At 38.0% G+C, this 22,476-nt stretch overlaps 1 protein-coding gene across 1 annotated transcript in view; it reads right to left on the bottom strand.

The window, feature by feature from the left end:
- The window catches only part of FIG4 (FIG4 phosphoinositide 5-phosphatase), a 131,812-nt gene that overhangs the window by 44,719 nt on the left and 64,617 nt on the right, over window positions 1-22,476 (bottom strand). The window contains exons 16-20 of the mRNA XM_039237446.1: window positions 15,658-15,796; window positions 8,851-8,909; window positions 7,480-7,627; window positions 4,145-4,228; window positions 2,235-2,430 (exon numbers count right to left, since the gene is read on the bottom strand). Of these exons, the coding sequence (XP_039093377.1) occupies window positions 2,235-2,430; window positions 4,145-4,228; window positions 7,480-7,627; window positions 8,851-8,909; window positions 15,658-15,796 (626 nt within the window). The remainder of the gene's footprint in view (window positions 1-2,234; window positions 2,431-4,144; window positions 4,229-7,479; window positions 7,628-8,850; window positions 8,910-15,657; window positions 15,797-22,476) is intronic.

Below are 22,476 nucleotides of genomic sequence, written 5' to 3'. Positions count from 1 at the left end.
TCTATTACTTCTGGCTATTTCTGGAAATTAAATCTCCCTAAAGCTAGATTTGGTTCTTTTGTAGTTTACTTTCCCTTATATTCCCTTGTCTTGGTAATGTCAAATTGAACAGGTGAATTTCCCACTGGGGCTAGGCAAAGACTGTGAGGCTCAGCTCTAAACCCTACATCCCAATAATGTGCTGAGTGAGGAAATAAATGGACCTTAAGTGGATGTGCTGCTCAAAATGAGACAGGATTGTCTTAAAAAATTCTGAAGTGATAAGAAATTTGCTGTTATATTACATGGGAGGAAAAATTCCGATTATTTCACAATCAAACTATTTCAATAACATCTATGCTAAATGTATTCATCCCTTAGTGACCTAAATGTGAAACCTGAAAGCATAGAACTCCTAAAAGAAAACATAGCAGTAATCTCTTGGACGTCAGCCTTAGCAATATATTTATGGATAGGTACCCTCAGACAAGAGGGAAAAAAAGCAAAAATAAACTACTGGGATTCCACCAAAAGCAAACACAAACACAAAAAAAATCTTTGGCACAGTGAAGGAAACCATCAACAAAATGAAAAGGCAACCTACTGAATAGGAGAAGATATATCCAATAACAGGTCAATATCCAAAATATATAAAGAACATCTACAACTCAACGCCCAAAAAACAAATGAAATTCAGAGGACCTGAATAGCCATTCTTCCAAAGAAGACATCCAGATGGCCAACAGACACATGAAAAGAAGCTCAACATCACTCATCACTCATTATCAGGGAAATGCATATCAAAACCACAAGATCACCTCATACCAGTCAAAATGGCTAGTAACAAAAAGACAAGAAATGACAAGTGTTGGGGAGGATGTAGAGAAAAGGGAACCATCATACCCTGCTGGTGGGAAAGTAAATTGGTGCAACCACTGAGGAAGACAGTATGGAGTTCCTCAAAAAGTCAAAAACAGTAATTCCACTACTGAATATTTACCTAAATAAAAATCCCAAAACAATTCAAATTCAAAAGATATATGCACTCCTATGTTTATTGCAGTGTTATTTACGACAGCCAAGATATGGAAGCATCTCCCCTCTCTGTCTGTTATGGGCATTGTTATGTCAGAGGAAGCCCCCCTCCATCATTAGATAAATGGATATGGAAGATGTGGGGTATACACACACACACACACACACACACACACACACACACACACGCGTACATATACATATATATACAATGGAATATTAGAATGAGATTTTGGCATTTTTAACAACATGGATGAATCTCAAGAGAATTATGCAAAGTGAAATATGTCAGACAGAGAAAGACAAGTAACATATGATTTCACTTATATGTGGACTCTAACAAACAAACAGAGACAGACTCATAAATACAGAAAACAAACTGGTGCTTGCCAGATGAGAAAGGGATTAAATGGGAGAAATAGGGGATTAAGAGGTACAAACTTCCAGTTATAAAATAAATAACACACAGAGATGAAAAGTCCAGCACAGGGAATATAGTCAATAATATTGTTGTATGTGGGGAGCCTGGGTGGCTCAGTCGGTTAAGTGTCCGACTTTGGCTCAGGTCATGATCACACAGTTGTGGGTTCGAGCCCAGTGTTGGGCTCTGTGCTGATGGCTAGCTCAGAGCCTGGAGCCTGCTTCAGATTCTGTATCTCCCTCTCTCTCTGACCCTTCTCTGCTCACAGTCTCTCTCTCTCTCTCTCAGAAATAAATAAAATAATAAAAAAAAATTTTTTAATAATATTGTTGTATGGTGAGAGATGGTGACTATACTTACAATGGTGAACACTGCATAATGTACAGATTTGTGAAATCATTATGCTGTACACCAAAAATTAATATAACATTGTATGTCAACTATACTTCAATAAAGAACAAAAAAGTATTCATCTCTATAAGTGCCTCTAACACCACACATTAGAATGGTGTCCATGGGACCTTTTCTGACTCTCAGTCTTTTAACAGAAAGTAGAGTCTCTCATGGAGAGACTCTTGAATGCTGACAAAAACTGAGGACTGATGGATGTGGGGGGGAGGGGGGATGGGCATGGAGGAGGACACTTGTGGGGATGAGCACTGAGTGTTATGTGGAAACTAATTTGACAATAAACTATTTGTAAAAAAAAAAAAAAAAAGAAAAGAAAAAGAAAGTAGAATTCTAGGGATCATTCTCTAGAGCCTAATGCCGGACCACACCAAGCTCATCTCCCACACACCTCGGTCACTTTGGCACTGTCTCCCGTGTCGGTCATCTTCACTGGAGTGGAACGCTGAGACACAGAGCCCTCTTCTTCCCGATCGGTCCCAGAGTCATCCTCAGAGCTGCTGGACACAGCTTCCTCGCTAGGGGGTGGCGGGGCGCTGGCTGCTGTTTTCCGCTGTAATACAGCTTCTTCTCTGTTGCTTTTGTTCCTTTAAAAAGATGAATATTGATATAAAGCATCTTTAAACCGATCCCTTGACACTCATTATGCATGGCTGTCCAAAATCCTAGTGCTAGAGAAGCACAAGAAAATGGCTGTGAAAAAATAGTTTTGGGATTCAAGTTGTGATTAAGGGAAAACCTTAGCATTTTACCACGTACATGTACTGACCTTCTATAAAGTTAAGCCCTGTTATAAATTCAGAAAATAAACCAGTAAGTGGGTGTAAACCAGTGCAGAAAAGTCTTCTCACCACTTGGTTACTGTGCCTTCCTTTGGTAACTGAAATCAACATTTTCAAAATTTATAGTACAATAATAGAAGACCATATGTTTAAGATATTAGTAAAGTTATCTGTAACTTATAAAAGCTTCAAGGAAAGGTCAGTAGCCAAATCCATGTACATTTCCTTCCCTTCTATGATTTTTACCAATCATAGCACCAGCCGATGACTTGTATGCCACAGTAATGAGCAAGTGATGAACATAAACTAACTTTTAGTATTTGTATTGTTAGTAAATAACTATATTTGCTAGACATTCCTTCTAATAGTAGGGAATAGACAGGGAAAAAACCCCAAAACCCTTACAAAGTATTTACTTTTAGTTCCAAATATGAGAGTGGTAAGAATGTTATTTTTTAAACTCAGAAAATATTTTACAGTAATATTTTTGGCTTTTATGAAAAATATTTAATATTTAATTCTTTAAAAAATACTCTACAAAAGACTTAAAATACCATAATATTTGGAAATGCTTTAGGAAAGGAAAAGGCAATACTATCTGACCACAGGTAAGATGTTATAGAAAATAAACTAGTTTCTGACTTTCTGCCAAGTAAAAATTAAACTCAATGGTATTTCTGTGCTGCAGTAATAGAGCTGGTCATTTATGTATTTGTTCCAGGAACTTCTTAAATTCTGACTCCCGAGGACATTTCTTTCAAATTCCTTAGTTTCTGGTCCAAGGCTTAACATACAGCTATTTAAGACCACATATTTAAGCCACAGAAATTGGTGTATCAGGAAATAGTAATATATATCCCACTGCATAAACTACATGTAGCTAGAATCCAACCAGGATCCCATTCTCACTCTCAAATACGATTAGGACTCAATATCTACAGTCTGGCCAGGGTTTCTGGTCAGAGTCTAGAAAAAAATCTTATCACTGGGATTATTCAGGTCAGTGGCATTAACAGATTCTTAGGCTAGAATACATCACATTTCAATCCAGTTTCTAAGCATGAAGATGTAAACAGTCTTCCCCAGAACAATGCTATGGTAATATACAGAATATGTATTAATTTCTCTACCTGAGCATATTTGCTTTAATGGTATGCCAACAAAGATAAAGAAAACAAATAGAAATTTTTACCTAGGTATTTTATGTTGTGGGAAACAGGACATTGAGTTATTTATAGGACATAACACACAATATCTGCTACCTGTGCCTATGCCATCTGTGATATTCCTAATTTAAAATAATAAAATGCATCATGTTGCTGAAATTCCTATAAATTCTTTCAATGTTGAACTCTTCGGTGATCCCAGGGCTATGAATCAACTACCTGTGAGGATCCAATAAATGGAATGTGCTCCAAACTATGTGACTTGAAGTTATTCTTTTTGGTGTAAATCATACTGCAAGTGCCATATTATTTTACATGAATCTTTAAAATTTTATTCTATATGCAAATCTTACCCCAATACTGATTTTCCGGTTTCGTCTGGTTTACGCACTGTAAATGGACTTGGATCAATGCCAACAGTCTTCGGCATAAAGTCACTGAAGAAAGGGGAAAGAAATTCCATATGAATCACTGTCCGTCCTGGTTTCTGTTCAATTCATATTCTTATACTATACCTTTTTAGCCCTCAGAGCTACATAAATTCTGAGTCAAATGTTCAGGGGAGCTCAGGTGATCAAGGTCATAAAATCCCATGAATTAATGGAATCAAGTAACTTCAATGTTATCAGTCTTCACTGTGAATTTTTTTCATGATTGTGAGACCCAATGGTTTTGAATTTAAGTTTTTCTCTTTTGGAACAGAGTTGGCATCTAAATTGCTGCTAAGATGTATCCACTTTGTTTATACCTCACAATTACTTTTCAGGTAAAATTAAACTCATAGAAACCAATGGCAAAACGCTAAGCCACTCAGTTTTATGGACAATGTTTTTATTACACTATACCACTTAGGGATGCTGATACAACGTTCAAAAGCACAGCAGTATCAATTAAAGTATCAGCATCTGCCTCACTAGGCTGGGGTTAATTCATTAAAAGACTATTGGAACACTTTAAATAGAAACTTTTTGTTCACCACATATTAAGATAAGCTGAAGCTACTTCGGCACTGGCAAGGCCTATCTCACCATTACGGCCAAAACCAGACCAAACTCCTCAGAAAAGCCGAAAAGGCAAGCATTGCATGATTTAAGCTGATGAGACTTAGGGCTCCAGCAAGGAATCTGCTCCAAGTGCAGCCGTTACATTTTTGGAAGGAAAAGAAAGTAATATTGAATCTGATCCAAAATGCCCATTTGACAGTTTGTAAATGTTGTTTTAAATATATAAGTGGTTTAGGGCTCAGTCAGTTAAGGATCTGACTCTGGATTTCGGCTCAGGTCATGATCTCATGCTTCATGAGATTGAGCTCTGCATCGGGCTCTGCACTTACAGCATGGAGCCTGCGTGGGATTCTCTCTGTCTCACTCTCTCTCTCTCTCTCTCTCTCTCTGTTCCTCCCTGACTGATGTGTGCACAGGTGCACATGCACACACACACACTCTCTCTCAAAATAAATCAATAAACATTTGAAAAAAAATATAAGTGATTTAGGGCTGCCTGGGTGGCTCAGTTAAGTGTCCAACTCCTGATCTTGGTTCAGGTCATGATCTCACAGTCGTGAGACTGAGCCCCACACTGGGCTCTGCACTGACAGTGTGGAGCCAGCTTGGGATTCTCTCTCTCCCTTTCTCTCTGCCTCTCCCCTGCACTCTTTCTGTCTCAATAAATAAGCTTTTTTTTTTTTTCAAAAAATGGTAAGTGGTTTAATTTTTCCTTCTTTTTGAACATATATAGTTGATCCTCATTATTTGTGGATTCCTTATTAGAGAATTTGCTCACTAAAATTTATTTGTAACCCCAAAACCAACACTCAGAGCTTTCATGATCACTTGTCGACATGTGCATGCACAGAAGAGTGGAAATTTAGAGTAACTCAATGCTCCGTTTCCCAGCCGATGGAGAACAAGGTGGCACTCTGACGTTTCAGCTGTCGTGCCATAAACAAGTGTCCTTTCTACAGTCTAGGTACTGCCATGTTTTACACCTTTGTGTGCTGTTTGGTGGTGACCTTGCTGTCTCAAATGATCCATAGTGCTGAACCTCTCCAGTGTTTCTAAGCACAAGACAGCTGTGTGTTGGAAAGAAAATATGTGTCGGAGAAGCTTTGTTCAGGTGTGAGTTATCGTGCTCTTTGCCATGAGCTCCATGTTAATGAATCAACAATATATCTTAAGTAAGGCGTCTTTAAACAGAAACACACATCACATGGTTATATACTGACTAGTTGATTAAAATGTTGTGATCAGAGGCTTGCCAGGAACCTAACCCTGAATTGCAATGGTTCAGTATTCTCTAATTCAGTTGTTACAGGAACTTTATAGAACATAACTTATGCAAGTAAAAACTCAACTATACAATATATACATACATGTATGTATAACATCATTCATCCTTTGCTGAGCTGAAATATTCTGGAAATGACAACTGAAAATTAGCCAAGTAAATATTCTAAACTTTCCATCTGAAACTACAGCAAAATACAGACTGGTTTTTAGGAAACAAACCATAGGATATGTTTCTACATGCACATTAAGTTTAGGCATACACATATCACATTGGAAGAAAATATAAAATACAAGAATGTAAACTTTAGTATAAAATGTAATAATCAAGGGGCTCCTGGATGACTCAAGTCAGTTGAGCGTCCGACTTCAGCTCAGGTCATGATCTCGTGGTGCATGAGGTCAAGCCCTTCATTGGGCTCTGTGCTGACAGCTCAGAGCCTGGAGCCTGCTTTGGATTCCGTGTCTCCCTCTCTCTCTGCTCCTCCCCTGGTCACACTCTGTCTCTCTCTCCCTCAAAATAAATAAACATTAAATGTTAAATGTTAATGTTAAAAACATTAAATAATTTTTTTATTTAAAAATTTTTTTAAAATGTAATAATCAAGAAGTTATTTGCTTTGCCTAATTTTCTTATTTTAGTCTCATCACTTTTCTAAAAGAACCCATAAAACTCTAACAGAGACACAGAAAAATAAAGTATATTCAGAAGTGACAGACCAAGATGAAGAGTCTGGAAACAATGTCACATGAATTATGAAAAGAATGGAGGATATTTACCCTAAAAAAAATTACTACTGCTTCCAATATCTGGAGGGCTGTCATACAGAAGAAACTAGACTTGTCCTATTCCTAATAATAATAACATAACGATAGCCACCATTTATTAGTCACCCACCCATGTTGGGTACACAATTAAGGCATTTGGCATGTATGTGTATGTGTGTGTGTGATACACATGCCCCTATCTACATAAAAGAAGAAGCTGAGATTCAGATAAGTTGGATAATTTTCTCAAGGTCACACAGGCAGGCAGTGGCTGATCTACGATTCACACCCTTGCCTTTCTAGTACCAAAAACTATGCTTTATTCCATTAATTTATGCTGGCTCTCAGCTTCTCTGTTCAATTTTGAAAAGGGAGTTTACTCCAAATGACAAACGAGGACCAAAGGGAGGCAGACTTCAACTTACTAAAGGGAAGAAATTAAGTCCAGTTCTCTAATACTAGAAGGGACTGTCTCCTGAAGTAGCAGGGCCACTATCACAGTGGGTATTCAGAGGCTGTACAATCCCTGATAGCAGCCTTGCAGAATGGACTTGTGACAAAGCAAGGCTTATCTATATAAACTAGGAAAACTGAAGTTCCCAAATCCTTACAGTATCAGAGCATTCACAACATACCGTGCCGAACTTGTCATAGCCAAGCAAAAGGTATCATCAAAACTACTCAGTTCGTATGGTCGAAAGAACTCGTTGTGGATGTCAATCTCTTCTTCGTATTTGTGGAATTTCTTCACTATCAACTTCTTTAAGTTTGCAGCACAGATAACTAAGAGAGATACACCTGTTACTCTTAAAGTCTTTAGATTACATCTGGCCAACAAGGTTCAGCTGCTGCCTGTGGCACTCAGACACTAGAAAAAGAGATGAGCTATGTGCACAGAATAAACAGTGCAAAGCCGAGTGTGACAAGCTCCAAGGGGGGCAAGGAAGGCCTCCGGAAGTCGGGGTAGGAGCAGGGAGTTATTTCAGAAATCAAACCACTCAGTTTTTTTAATTCCATTTTGCTCTGAAATAAATACCCTCTGCCTTCTAGGTATAAATTGTGCAGCTACTTCACTGAATTTTCCAATATATTTCAAATCTTGTTTAAGGCCTACGTTAGACTGCTATAGTTCTTTCATTTCTCTTAGAACAACAAATCTTCTCAGCAACAGGAGCTATGATTTTTCCCATAATTTCAAGGTTACAAATACTTAAAAAAATTAATAACTTATTAAGAACTAAAAATCATTTGCAATCTTCTTAGTTGATGGCCTTCACCACCAAAGTTAGAATGCCTAACCATGACTAGATGGGCGTCTGCAACTGGAATGTTTCAGACTGGCAGTTGGTCTTACTCAGTGTCCTCTCACAACTGAGAAACCTGGCTTGTTCAAGGCCAGAGGAATCAGTAACAGAATGAGGGCTACACTCTATTCAAATTTGGGAAATTATTTCAATTTGGAATGTATTGTATTGTATTGTATTGTATTCGAATGTATTGCACATTTGAGGTTATTCATTTAATAAAAAAATTTTCTTGCCTTTCTGACAAATAAACAAAATGAAATTTAAACTTTAGTGACTAAAATGTACTTTATAAACACATTTGTATCTTTTTTCACTGCTTAGATACAGGAAAGTTTTTATTTTTCCTTGTGAATGGGTCTTCACTTCCTTCCCATTATCTCCAAATATCTAGAAACATAATCAGTACTATTTTAAAATGCTAAACTAATATATTATATCCATTAGACATTTAAAGGACATACTTAACAACTGTAAAACACAATACAAGGTATTGGCCTACTTAGATAAAATGAGCATAACACAATCCCTGCCCTTAAAAAGCTGAGATGTTACAATCCCCATATCGTAACAGCAACATAAAACTGAGATAATTTCTTTTTAATGAAATATTATACGCAAAGAATTTAATGCTTCAAGTTCATTTAGGGAAAATTCCAAAATATGTTGGTATAAAAACTAAAAGAGAAACAGTGTGCCTACCTTCATCATAAGGCAGCGGTAAATGTTTTATTATCTCCGGTGTCCACCAGTAAGTATAACTATAAAATTAAAAAAAATAAATAAAAGGATAAGATGGTCCAATTGTAAATGCTGGTTTTCTACAATTCACTGGATAAGAGGAGTTGACGGTCTATACTAAGATGGTGCCTCATACTTTAAGGTTAATTTTTTTTTTCCTTTTTAAAACATGTTTGTGAAGTTTTTTGCAAAGCAGGTCTTCAATATGCCCACTGCTTTCCCAACCTTCTTCTTGTTTCAACTATGTCACAGATGTACAAAAATGCCAGGAACACATCTGAGAGTCAAGATACTCCGGTGTCACTTAGTTACTTTTAGCTAAAAAAAGATTTACGTATACTAAGCCAGACTCCAGGAGCTGCTGTTTACTTCTCCCCAGCTGGTGCCTGCATCACTCTACACGCCAGTGAGCAGCAGGACCTTGACCCAAGTTCTACAGCCAAGACTCTTGCACATACTCATCTGAGAATTAGATTACTTCTTCCACTCTGCTCTGCGTGTATGGGTCTGTGTGTATAGTTAATTACAATAGTTAAGAAAAATCATTAAGTAAATGGATAGTCCTGGAAAACAAGTTCCCTTAGAAAACAGTATAGGCCCTGTTAATCTTTAACTATAAACATTACTACTTGATAACAGAAGCCAGTCAGGGGAAGGTAGGGAATTTCAATCATCTGGAATGAATTTCAATCTTCTGGAAATCATCAAAAATCTGTCAGAAGATTCATCTGCTGTGAGCAGAGAATCTGAAAAAAACAAACAAACAAACCCTGAACTGCCTATTCTCTGAACACTGGATTTATTTCTAAAATCATATTCTGATAAATTGGGTATTTAGGGGGAAAATGCTATAGTAAAGTTCATGAGCGCTAGGAAGGAGAATGATGTGAAACAGTATTACCAAATATATTCAAAACACAGATTTTCAAAAGATTCCTTAAAAAAAGAGCCTATGACCAAAAATGCTATAAAGATAATTTTAAATAAATGAAACCCTTTCTAAAAGTAGAACCCCAATTATGAAGAATAGGGGATATTTAAATGAAATAGGCAACAGAGAGAACTCTCCTAGAGATGGCAAGCAGAATAAATAACCAAGGATAATGGAAAAAAGGAACATAATGCCTATGAACTTGGGTTGCAGAAAGTGAGATGATAACCGGAAAGGCTCTTCAAGTTTTACTTGAGACTGAAGTTACCCTTTAGAATAGTGCTTCTCAAAATTCAGTGCACACACAAACACTTCAGGAGATCCTGTTAAAAGACAGATTCTGATTCAGTATGTGGGGCCTGAGATTCTGCATGGATGACGAGTTCCCAGTGATTCCAGAGGGTCCGGTCCTCAGGCTGCTTTTTGAATAGCAAGGCTTTCGAGCATTAAAAGAACAGAGAAGAGTTATGCCTGCTGCTGGCAGATAATTTATTGTCTTTCAACATTTATCAAGCACTTACTACGTCAAATACCATTCTGTGCGTTAGAAATGCCAGGTTGAAAATAATGACAGAGAAAAGTAGAGCTACTTAATTCCATCATTGTTTCTATCTTCAACAGACATGTTAAGTTTCATGCTAGAAAGAGAAAAACGAGAGAAGAGAGAAGCATGGAGAGCCCAAGAGACAGAAGGAAGCATTGGAGCATCTCTTAAGAGCATTCAAGTGTCCTGGTACAGCTGGGATCAATAATCTTTACAAGAAGAGTGAAGAACGGAACTTACACTAAAAATGGGCAAATGTAGTCTCGATGCTCAAAAGTAAGAGGGTAATAGTTTCCAAAAAACTATATACATCAGAGATTGTGATGTTAATTCTAGCAAGATAACAGAATCAAGTATTACACAGAGATGTGAGTAACCTAAAAGGATAAACGAATAACGTCTTGACTCCACATCCAAACCATAGCAATATAATCTCATTTTCTTTTCTCATGAGAATCAGACTATCAGATCAGAAGAATGAGAAAGCATGGATTAATTAAGGTGTGTGTGCATGTGTGCATGCATGTGCATGCAGGCATAACTTCCATTTTGTAATCACATAATCTTGACAGAGGAGGAACATAAAGAAGGTATCAGCTAGTATATAAGTGCCTAAAGAATGATGCTCACAATTAGTTTATCTAAGATAAAGAAGTGAACATTATAAAGAATGTGTTTAAACTCAGAACGTACCATGGGGAGGAAAAGAATTAAGAGATAATCTTGTTTTAGTGACTTGAAACAGGCTATAGATTTTTCTTCTGAATATTATTAAACTGTAATTCCCTAAGCAAGATAAAAGTAACTTAACAATACTTTTGAAAAAGTCCAGCTCCTCTGGGTAGGTCTCAGAAGCACAGAAGCCCATGAGAAACATCCGCCCCAGGGAAGAAGAGCTGACACGAATGGAGGATGAGAGCATCTGAGAGGACTCAGTCCAGGACTGGGGGGATCTTTGTTATTTCCACCTCCACGTACATTTACTCAGAGGAAGAGTACCTGCAGCAGGGTTAAACCTGCTTTGGAACCAGGGATCAGGAGACAGGAGACTTCAGGTTGGTGCCACTTCTTCCTTTGCATAAAACAGCTAATATGCCAGCTGCTCTGTTCTTTTTCATTCCCTAGGATTACGAGTACTCAATTCCACTGGCTCACATAGGAAGGTGAGGGGGACTAAAAAAAGACTCTTTTAATTCCCCTAGCTAACTGGGGGGACCTCTGAAATAACATATGTATATACATATATATATATAGACTTCAGTAAAGCAATCATTCTTTGTGGACAAGATAGAGAAATGTGGGCAGGAGGACAATATAGTTAAATGATGACAACAGAGTAAGTTACAGCCATTTAAATAAGTCCTGCCAAAAATCATGTTAAGGTGGAAGGAGTTGTCTGGTCGTGTCCCATACGGCTCTGCCATCTACCTTATTCTACTCAACATTTTTCATCGAGTATTTTTATTAGGATCAAGATGGCCAGCTGATTAAATTTGAAGAAGCTACAAAGCTACAGGTAATAGTTAATAAAAAGGATACACATTTGACCCCCTTTTTTGGAAGCAGGCATAGCACAGAGACCAAGAATGCTCAAATGAGCATACAAGAATGGTACAGATAAGGCACGGTATCAGGACATGTTAAAGACACTTGGGAGTTCTAATAGACAGGAAGCTCAGAGAATCAACATTATGCTGGCATTGCTGAAAACAGCTAACGCAATCTTAGACTTGATAATATACACGGAGTATCCAGGACAAGAGGAGTAACGGCTCCAATGGTCCCACGATATTTGGCATAAACCAGATCAAACTCTGACCATTACTGAACCTAGGTCTGGATACCACAGTTTAAAAAGAATATTGACATCAACTAGAATCCATAAGAGGAGAGCATTGCGAATCCCAAAGAGACTTAAAATCCAGCATGTGAGGAGCAGCTGAAGACAATGGGGCTACTTCACCTGGAGAAGAAGAGATGTTGAGAAGGTGTGAACTTCAAGTTTTTAAAAGACTATCAAGTGGGTAGGGAAATGGTGTTCTGAAAGTCTCAGCTGGCTGAACTAAAATTAAGTAGTTAAGTTACAGAGCAGCAGATCTCAGCATGATATGAGGAAGAATTGTGTAAGTCAACTGTCTGAAAAGAACTGCCCCTTCAACCACACACATCCCGGAGAACAAACCAGGACTAGTCACACACAGGCCAGAGGGCCTCTCCTGGGGAGACACCAAGGGAGCTCACATACCAGTGACTAGAGCCAGGAAACTTCTCAACTCTGAGTCAATGAAGTAATTAACGCTTAATATCTAAAAACATCTTGGGACATGATAAACACTAATTCAATAAATAGCATCTTAGATGATGTATCTCCTATTAACCTAATGCGGAACAAAGCTTCCTTTAATGATTCTAGGCAGATCAGTGAATGTGAGATTTCTGAATAACAGAAGTAGTTACCTCAAGAGAACCTGGTCTGGATGAACTCTAGTCAGAGCTAGGTTTATTCTCCCTTCCCTTATCATTCAATAAAAATATATCAGAATAATTCAGTAAACAGAGTATAAAATACAGGATGGTCACCAAGTTTGGAAACAAGCAAATACATGTAAAGTGTTTATTGATGTTATATTATAATAAGTGATAAAATATTATTATCTAAATTTCCGGATTTTAATGTCACCCTGTATGATTTTTAATAAATGTTAATACCAGGGAATGTAATCTCCTTAAAGAACAGTAACAGTACTAACATCTATTGGATTTCTTATGGGCTAAGCATTTATACTACCTCATCTGATGCTCAGAAACATGTACAAGTTAGATAGTGCTATTATCTCTACTTCACTGATAATGGCAACTGAGACTTAGGCCGGTTATGTAACTTACCCACAATCACAGGTTTTAACTGGAGGCCATCTGCCCAGAGCCTGGCAGCCTCGGAATTGTGCTTATTCTGTGTCAGACTCAGTACTCATGCATTTTCTCGCTGAATCCTCAGAATGACCCTGTGAAGTGTGCATGGTCACCTCCATTTTACAGATGAGCAGAAAGGGTTTCCAGAGTTTAAGGAACAGGTCTGAGGTCATACATTTGCAGAAATTCTAAATCGGCCCTGCCCAGCCCTGAAGTCCACACTCTCACCCAGTTGACTGCTTCTGGCTAAACTGTTCCTTTTATTTGAGGATTATAATACTGATTTAACTGTCACCAAAATAACCAGTATAGGTGGGTGACAATGGAAAGTCCAAATAAAACACTGAAATTTATCTTACAGTCTTTGTAAGTACTGTTTGTGAGCAGTAGCTACTGCTGATAATGTAACCTGATTTTTGGAATTTTGACAATCTGAGGGGAAAAACCCCACAAAAACTGGAGACCAAACCAATGGAGAGATATATTATCTACTTTGATAAAACCTTCTTTTCAGTGGCAGACTTGCGGCTGGTTCTTGTTGAATCATCTAACTAGCTAAATGATCTCTGTCAGTCAAGACACATTCTCTCTGCAACCTCAGTTTCCCTTTTTTTATGTATAGAAAATGTAACAGCAGCTTCCTTTGTTGCTATAAATAAGCTCCATCACTGCCTGCTTTAGTGATCAGTTACGTAACTCAAAGTGAGCACATAGTTTAATGTACACTTGTAATACTCTAGCTAATTTCTGCGGTAGAAAGTTGAGTTTTGGTTGCTCCCAAGTTGTGTGTTAATAGTTTTAGTACTGGAGGGGTGCCTGGGTGGCCCAGTTGGTTAAGTGTCCGACTTTGGTTCAGATCTTGATCTCACGGGTTCATGGGTTTGAGCCCCACATCAGGCTATTCGTTGATAGCTGGGAGCCTGGAGCCTGCTTCTGATTCTGCGTCTCCCTTTTGCTCTGTCCCTCCCCCTCTTGTGCTCTCTGTCTCTCTCTCAAAAATAAATATTTTATTAAAATAGCTTTACTACATGAAGGTAATTTAAAATTTCAGAAAATCACCCACATTTACCCATAATCAATTGCATCACCAAAGCTAAATATGGGTATTTACATTCATCTCTCACCAAATAAATGTAATTAGTTCCAAATTTTTTGTTTAGCAGCAAAAATTCAGAGGCAATCATTTATTAATAGTAAATTTAATGTGAACACCAGCAGTGCTTTCTTTATAGGGAAAGTAAGCTCAAATAAGAAGTTGGTTATTCCAATAATATGCACTTACATGAACAAATTTGAAAAACAAATTCTGACATATCCCTAATATTTTAAACAGCCCTGAAGCAACAGAGAATTTGGTAATAGCTGTAACATCAGCACTTGCTAATTCACCAGTTGTCTGTGGTCTGGCGACATAATTAGCAGACCCCTGTAGTGTTCGGGAAGCCCGGCTACACAAAGTAAGGGCTATAGTAAATTGAAGCTGTAAGAGAAAAGCATTATGAGAGAACTTGATGTTGTAGGCCCTTGAACAGAACGCACTATCTCCTACCTCATATGTATGAATTCTCTTGCTCATGTGGCAAAATGGACTATATTAGTACATGATGCCTAGATTACAACCATGAAAACAGTCTTCTCATTAAACCCTCACCATGACTCTGCGAGGTGTGTCCCATCATCTACATTTGCAGATGAGGAAAATGAGACTGGGAGAGGTTAAATAACTAATGCAAGGTCACATGATGACGGAGAGTCAACCTGACCCTGAGGCCACACCACAGGGTGTCCTGTCAAAACACCTCAGGTAAACACTTAATTTCTTTTGAGAATATTAATATCGATTTAATGGTCATCAAAATAACCCGAAAGGGCCTACTGACTCTAGAAAGCCCTGAGGAAAATGGGTGATAAGAGTGGTATCTGTCACTAGAGTCACTATTCTAGTTTCCTGTCTTCACCAGCATCACCCAAGAGCTGGTTAGGCTTCCTGAAGAGAAGAACATTGGAACACCAGAACATTGGAATTCCAAAGTGATGCTCACTTGAAAAACCGAATATTAACTCCTTATGTGTGAGGGTTCTTCAGAGTTCTGAAGGAAGCAGTCGGAAATAATGCTGATGGTTTGCTTTAGTGGAGTTACAACTTACACTCAATGATGAAGTTCTGAAACTTTCTATCTTACGAAAAATGCAAACCACCAGTAATTAATGACAACTTCCCAAACCTGCTATGAGGACACCAATAATACTGAATTCCTCACTGCAAATATAGTGAGACTGACTACTTTAGCCTATGTGATTATTTCTCAAAAATGAAAGTATATCATATTCAAAGTAACATCCAATCTGCGTTTACATAAAAGACCGGGAAGAAAAATACCTTCTTCTTGTTGGTAAAAGTCTCATCGTATTTTTATGATGCAAATAAAAATCTGTTGGGAGTTCCCAGAGATGAGGTTTCCCTTCAGTGGGATGAAAAACTCCCAGGAACAGATTAATGGAATCTTGTCTATCAGCATCTAAAAAACAAAAACAGGCATTTCAGGAAATCCAGTACTGAAATATATAAGACAGGAGAATGTTTTCTCAGGATGATAAGGGCACAATTGTGATTTCATAACACATACCTTTGAAAACAACAATATTTATACTCCAAAAGTCATACACAAACCCAAAAATCTAAAGCAGTCACCAAGATTTTGGGCAGAATGAAAATCTTGCTTCAAAATGCCTTTCTGTTCCACCCTTTTCATAATATAGAGGAGAGAGAACACAAACTGCTTCTTGAGTTTTGAGAGACTCTTAAAAGTGTTTAAGAACTGCCACAATACCATAGTTATTTTATTTTTAGGATAAGAACATATTTTCACCATTTATTATTCTACCTGAAACAAATACATCTTCATTTTATTACAAAGACAAGGAGAGATGTCAGAAACAAACAAGATGGCCCAATTGCTATCCATATTCTGTTGTACAACCTTGAACAAGTTAGTTTGCATGTTTCCACTTTGATTTTTTTATTTAATTTTTCTTAAAAAGTTTATTGTCAAGTTGGTTTCCATATAATACCCAGTGCTCATCCAAACAAATGCCCTCCTCCATGCCCATCACCCCCCTACCCCATTCCCCACCCCCATCAGCCCTCAGTTTGTTCTCAGAATTCAAGAGTCTCTCTCTTGAATGCTGACAAAAACTGAGGACTGATGGATGTGGGGGGGAGGAGGATGGGCATGGAGGAGGGCACTTGTGGGGATGAGCACTGAGTGTTATGTGGAAACTAATTTGACAATAAACTATTTGTAAAAAAAAAAAAAAAAGAATTCAAGAGTCTCTCATGGTTTGCCTCCCTCCCTCTCCCCAACTATTTTTCCCCTTCTTCTCCCCCATGGTCCTCCATTAAATTCCTCCTAATCCACCTATATATGCAAACATATGGTATCTGATCTTCTCTGCCTGACTTATTTTGCTCAGTATAACACCCTCTAGTTTCATTTATGTTGCTACAAATAGCCAGATTTCATTCTTTCTCATTGCTATGTAGTATTCCATCGTATAGATAAACCACATCTTCTTGATCCCTTCATCAGTTGATGGACACTTAGGCTCTTTCCATGTTTTGACTATTGTTGAGAGTGCTGCTATGGACATTGGGGTACATGTGCCCCTATGCATCAGCACTCCTGTATCCCCGGGGTAAATTCCTAGCAGTGCTATTGCTGGGTCATAGGGGAGTTCTATTGCTAATTTTTAAAGGAACCTCCACACTGTTTTCCAGAGGGGCTGCACCAGTTTACATTCCCACCAACAGTGTAGGTGGATGCCCGTTTCTCCACATCCTCGTCAGCATCTATAGTCTCCTGATTTGTTCATCTTAGCCGTTCTGACTGGTGTGAGATGGTATCTCTGTGTGGTTTTGATTTTTATTTCCCTGATGATGAATGATGTTGAGCATCGTTTCATGTGTCTGTTGGCCATCTGGATGTCCTCTTTGGAGAAGTGTCTGTTCATATCTTCTGCCCATTTCTTCACTGGATTGTTTGTTTTTTTGGTGTGGAGTTTGGTGAGTTCCCTATAGATATTGGATACTAGCCCTTTATCTGATATGTCATTTGCCAACTATCTTTTCCCATTCCATCAGTTGCCTATTAGTTTTATTGTCCTTTGCTGTGCAGAAACTTTTTATCTTGATGAGGTTCCAACAGTTCATTTTTGCTCTTGATTCCCTTGCCTTTGGGGATGTGTCAAGTAAGAAATTGCTGCGGTTGAGATCAAGGGGGTTGTTTCCTGCTTTCTTCTTTAGCGTTTTGCTAGTTTCCTGTCTCACATTCAGGTCCTTTATCCGTTTTGAGTTATTTTTGTGTATGGTGTGAGAAAATGACCTAGTTTCATTCTTCTGCATGTTGCTGTCCACTTCTTCCAGCACCATCTGTTAAAGAAGCTGTCTTTTTTTCCATTGGATACTCGTTCCTGCTTTGTCAAATATTAGTTGGCCATACATTTGTGGGTCCAATTCTGAGTTCTCCATTGGCCTATGTGTCTGTTTTTGTGCCAATACCATACACTCTTGATGATTACAGCTTTGTAGTAGAGGCTAAAGTCTAGGATTGTGATGCCTCCCGTTTTGGTTTTCTTCTTCAATATTACTTTGGCTATTCGGGGTCTTTTGTGGTTCCATACAAATTTTAGGATAGTTTGTTTTAGCTTTGAGAAGAATGCTGGTGCAATTTTGATTGGGATTGCATTGAATGTGTAATAATGGGTAATAATGACATTTTAACAATATTCATTCTTCTGATCCATGAGCGTGGAATTTTTTCCATTTCCTGTGTCTTGTTCAATTTCCTTTGTAAGTTTTCATCATACAGATCTCCTATATCTTTGATCAGGCTTATTCCTAGGTATTTTATGGGTTTTTGTACAATTGCGAATGGGATCAGTTTCTTGATTTCTCTTTCTGTTGCTTCATTATTGGTGTATAAAAATATAACTGATTTCTGTATGTTGATTTTGTATCCTGCGACTTTGCCGAATTCATGGATCAGTTCTAGTAGGTTTCTGGTGGAGTCTGTCGGGTTTTCGATATAGAGTATCATGTCATCTGCCAAAAGTCAAAGTTTGACTTCTTCTTTGCCAATTCTGATGCCTTTTATTTCCTTCTGTTGTCTGATTGCTGATGCTAAGACTTCCAGCACTATGTTAAACAACAGTGGTGAGAGTGGACATCCCTGTCGTGTTCCTGATCTCAGGGGGAAAGCTCTCGGTTTTCCCCCATTGAGGATGATGTTAGCTGAGGGCTTCTCACAGATGGCTTTTATGATGTTCATGTAAGTTCCTTCTATCCCGACTTTTTCGAGGGTCTTTATTAAGAAGGGATGCTGTATTTTGTCAAATGCTTTTTCTGCATCTATCGACAGGATCATATGGTTTTTATCTTTTCTTTTGTTGATGTGATGGATCACAATTGATTTGCAAATACTGAACCAGCCCTGTAACCCAGGGATGAATCCCACTTGATCACGGCGGATAATTATTTTTATGTGCTGTTGCATTCAATTTGTAAATATCTTGTTGAGGATTTTTGCATCCGTATTCATCAAGGATATTGGCCTATAGTTCTCTTTTTTTTGCTGGGTGTCTGTCTGGCTTGGGAATCAAAGTGATGCTGGCTTCATAGAATGAGTCCGGACATTTTCTTTCGATTTCTATTTTTTGGAATAGCTTGAGAAGAATGGGTATTAACTCTGATTTAAATGTCTGGTAGAATTCCCCAGGGAAGCCATCTGGCCCAGGGCTCTTATTTGTTGGGAGATTTTTGATTACTGATTCAATTTCTTCACTAGTTATGGGTCTGTTCAGATTTCCTATCTCTTCCCATGTGAATTTGGGTAGTGAGAGTGTGTTTAGGAATTTGTCCTTTTCTTCCAGTTTGTTGGCATATAATTTTTCATAATTATTCCCTGATAATTGCTTGTATTTCTGAGGGGTTAGTTGTAATAAGTCCATTTTCATTCATGATTTTGTCTATTTGGGTGCTCTCTCTTTTCTTTTTGAGAAGCCTGGCTAGAGGTTTGTCAATTTTGTTTATTTTTCAAAAAACCAACTCTTGGTTTCATTGATCTGTTCAATTGTTTTTTGTTTTTTGTTTTTGGATTCTATATTGTTTATTTCTGCTCTGATTTTTATTATTTCTCTTCTCCTACTGGGTTTGGGGTGCTCTTGTTGCTCTCCGTCTAGTTCCTTTAGGTGTACCGTTAGATTTTGTACTTGTGCTTTTTCTAATTTCTTGAAGTAGGCCTGGAGTGCAATGTACTTTCCTCTTAGGACTGCCTTTGCCACATCCCATAGAGTTTGAATTGCTGTATTTTCATTTTCATTTGTTTCCATATTTTTTTTAATTTCTTCTCTAATTGCCTGATTGGCCCATTCATTCTTTAGTAGGGTGTTCGTTAACCTCCATGTTTTTGGAGGTTTTCCAGCCTTTTTCCTGTGGTTGATTTCAAGTTTCACAGCATTGTGATCTGAAAGTGTGCATGGTATGATCTCAATTCTTTTATATTTATTGAGGGCCGCTTTATGTCTCAGTATGTGATCTTGGAGAATGTGCCATGCACACTTGAGAAGAAAGTGAATTCCATGGCCTCAGGATGTAGAGTTCTAAATATATCTGTCAAATCCATCTGGTCCAATGTGTCTTTCAAGTCCATTGTTTCTTTAGTGATTTTCTGTCTAGTTGACCTATCCATTGCTGTAAATGGAGTATTAAGGTCCCCTGCTATTAGCACATTCTTATCTATAAGATTGTTTCTGTTTGTGATTGTTTTATGTATTTGGGTGCTCCCATATTCAGTGCATAGCCATTTATAACTGTTAGATCTTCCTGATGGATAGATCCTGTAATTATTATATAATGCCCTTCTTTATTCCTTGTTACTGTCTTTACTTTAAAGTCCAGTTTGTCTGGACATTGTGTTCTTTGTGGGATTCATGCTTCTGGTGGCATCTCTGGTACCTTGTGTTCCTTGCAACATTTCCCTCAGAGAGTCCACCTCAGGATTTCTTGTAGGGCTGGTTTATTGGTGACAAATTCTTTCAATTTTTGTTTATTTTGGAAGACTTTTATCTCTCCTTCTATTCTGACTGACAGATTGCTGGATAGAGGATTCTTGGCTGCATATTTTTTCTGTTCATTGCTTTGAAGATTTCCTGCCATTCCTTCTGGCCTGCCAAGTTTCAGTAGATAGGTCTGTAACCACTCTGATAGGTTTCCCTGTGTATGTTAGGGCCCTTTTATCTCTAGCTGCTTTCAGAATTCTCTCTTTGTCCTTATATTTTGCCAGTTTCACTATGATATGTCAGGCAGAAGATCAATTCAAGTTACATCTGTTGTAACGTCTGTTTCCTTCTCCAGCTTGGGGAAGTTCTCAGTTGTAATTTGTTCAAGGACTCCTTCAGCGCCTTTCCCTCTTTCTTCTTCTGGAATTCCTATGATAAGGATATTGTTCTTTTTGATTGTATCACTCAGAGCTCGAACTCTCCTTTCGTGTCTCTGGATCAGTTTATCTCTTTTTCTCGGCTTCCTCTTTTGCTGTAATTGTGTCTTCTAATTTACCTATTCTCCTCTCTGCCTCTCCAATCTGTGCACTGGACTCCTCCATTTTATTATGCACCTCATTTACAGCATTTATTAATTCATCACAACTATTTTTAAGATCCATAGTCTTTGTAGCAATAGTTTCTCTGATGTCTTCCATGCCTTTTTCAAGCACAGCGATTAATTTTGTGACTACTGTTCTAAATTCTTGTTCAGTTATGTTGCTTGTATCTGTTTTGAGCAGTTCTTTAGCTGTCCTTTTTTCCTGGAATTTCCTTAGAGGAGTGTTCTTCCGTTTCATCATTTTGGCTAGCTTTCTGTCTCTTGTTAGTTTTAAAAGCTTGTTATGCACTCTGCACCTGCGAGTACTGCTGAATTAAAGAAGGCTCCTTGACTGTCCAGGGCCTGTCCATTCAGGAAGTGTTCTTTCAATGGTGTCCCTTGGTCTCTCTTGTTGAGACTTTGGTTATTTTATTTCCCTACTCGTAGCGGTATTTGGGACTCTCCACCATGTGTACTTTGGGTTGCTTCTTGAGGTAGTCCTATAAGGTTGTTTTCTCAGCAGAGTCTGTCTCCTTTTCCTCCCAAACTCCTGTGGTTCTGTAAGGGTTCCTATGGCTTCAGGCCTTCTCCATTTGAGAGATGGGGGTGAGTGAAATGTACAGAGCTCCCTACCTCTCCCCTATCTTGCCCCTTCTGCATGTTTCCACTTTTAATCTTTAAAAAGGTACCCACTCTTTCTTTAGCAGAGGCAATGCTTAACACATTTTCTGTCCCCCTCAGCTGTGGGCCTGGTCCATTCTCTCCTGTGTTTGATAATGAAAGCAAAGCGGGCAGATAGATGACAGCCTCATTCTAACTATTCAACCACCCCCAAATTACTAACTTACGTATGCACATATATTGTTATTCCTTTCCTTTTCTAATTATAGTTTGGTAAAAATGATGATAAGCATTAAAGGGTCTCAATGAAGCACCCTTCCCATTCTGCACTGGCGTCCTTCATTCTTTCTCCTCATTTCCTTCTTTCCATTCTTATCTTGGAGCCCTGTATATTCGAGTTTGGGGCAGACAGCCACAATATAAATAATAACCTCTTTCTGAAAATGAGCACAGAACTAAAAAGATAGCCCAGTAGAAAAGATTGCTTTAGAAACAAGATAATATTACCATAAAATCAATCTTCCAACAGCTATAATGAACACAGATATCTCTGAAATTAGCAACACTGTTCTCATTGGACTATTTGGTCATTTCTGCAAAAGCAATAAATGAAATATGGTACATGAAACATGTATTCCCGTTCTTAGTATTTTGACAGGAAGTGTTCCATTAAATCAGCATTTACCTTTCAGGCCAAAAGTAATATATGAAAGGGACATGTTTATATGCTGAATATATTTGAAGACTTTTTGCCACTTTTGAGAGAAAACAAGTATTAAATGATGCAGACATTACCGCCCCAATTTGCACCCTCTTTACACAGGACAAAAGTAAACAAGCTGCTTTTAGAGTAATTACATTCTTTATGCTTCTTGAATAGCCTTGATGGCACTTAATAACTCACACTATGCAGGACCTGAAAATATCTTAATACTATCTAGA

Source organism: Hyaena hyaena, unplaced genomic scaffold, assembly GCF_003009895.1.
Source record: "Hyaena hyaena isolate Hyena2069 unplaced genomic scaffold, ASM300989v1 scaffold_123, whole genome shotgun sequence".
NCBI lineage: Eukaryota > Metazoa > Chordata > Mammalia > Carnivora > Hyaenidae > Hyaena > Hyaena hyaena.
This window is presented reverse-complemented; position numbering and strand designations above follow the sequence as displayed.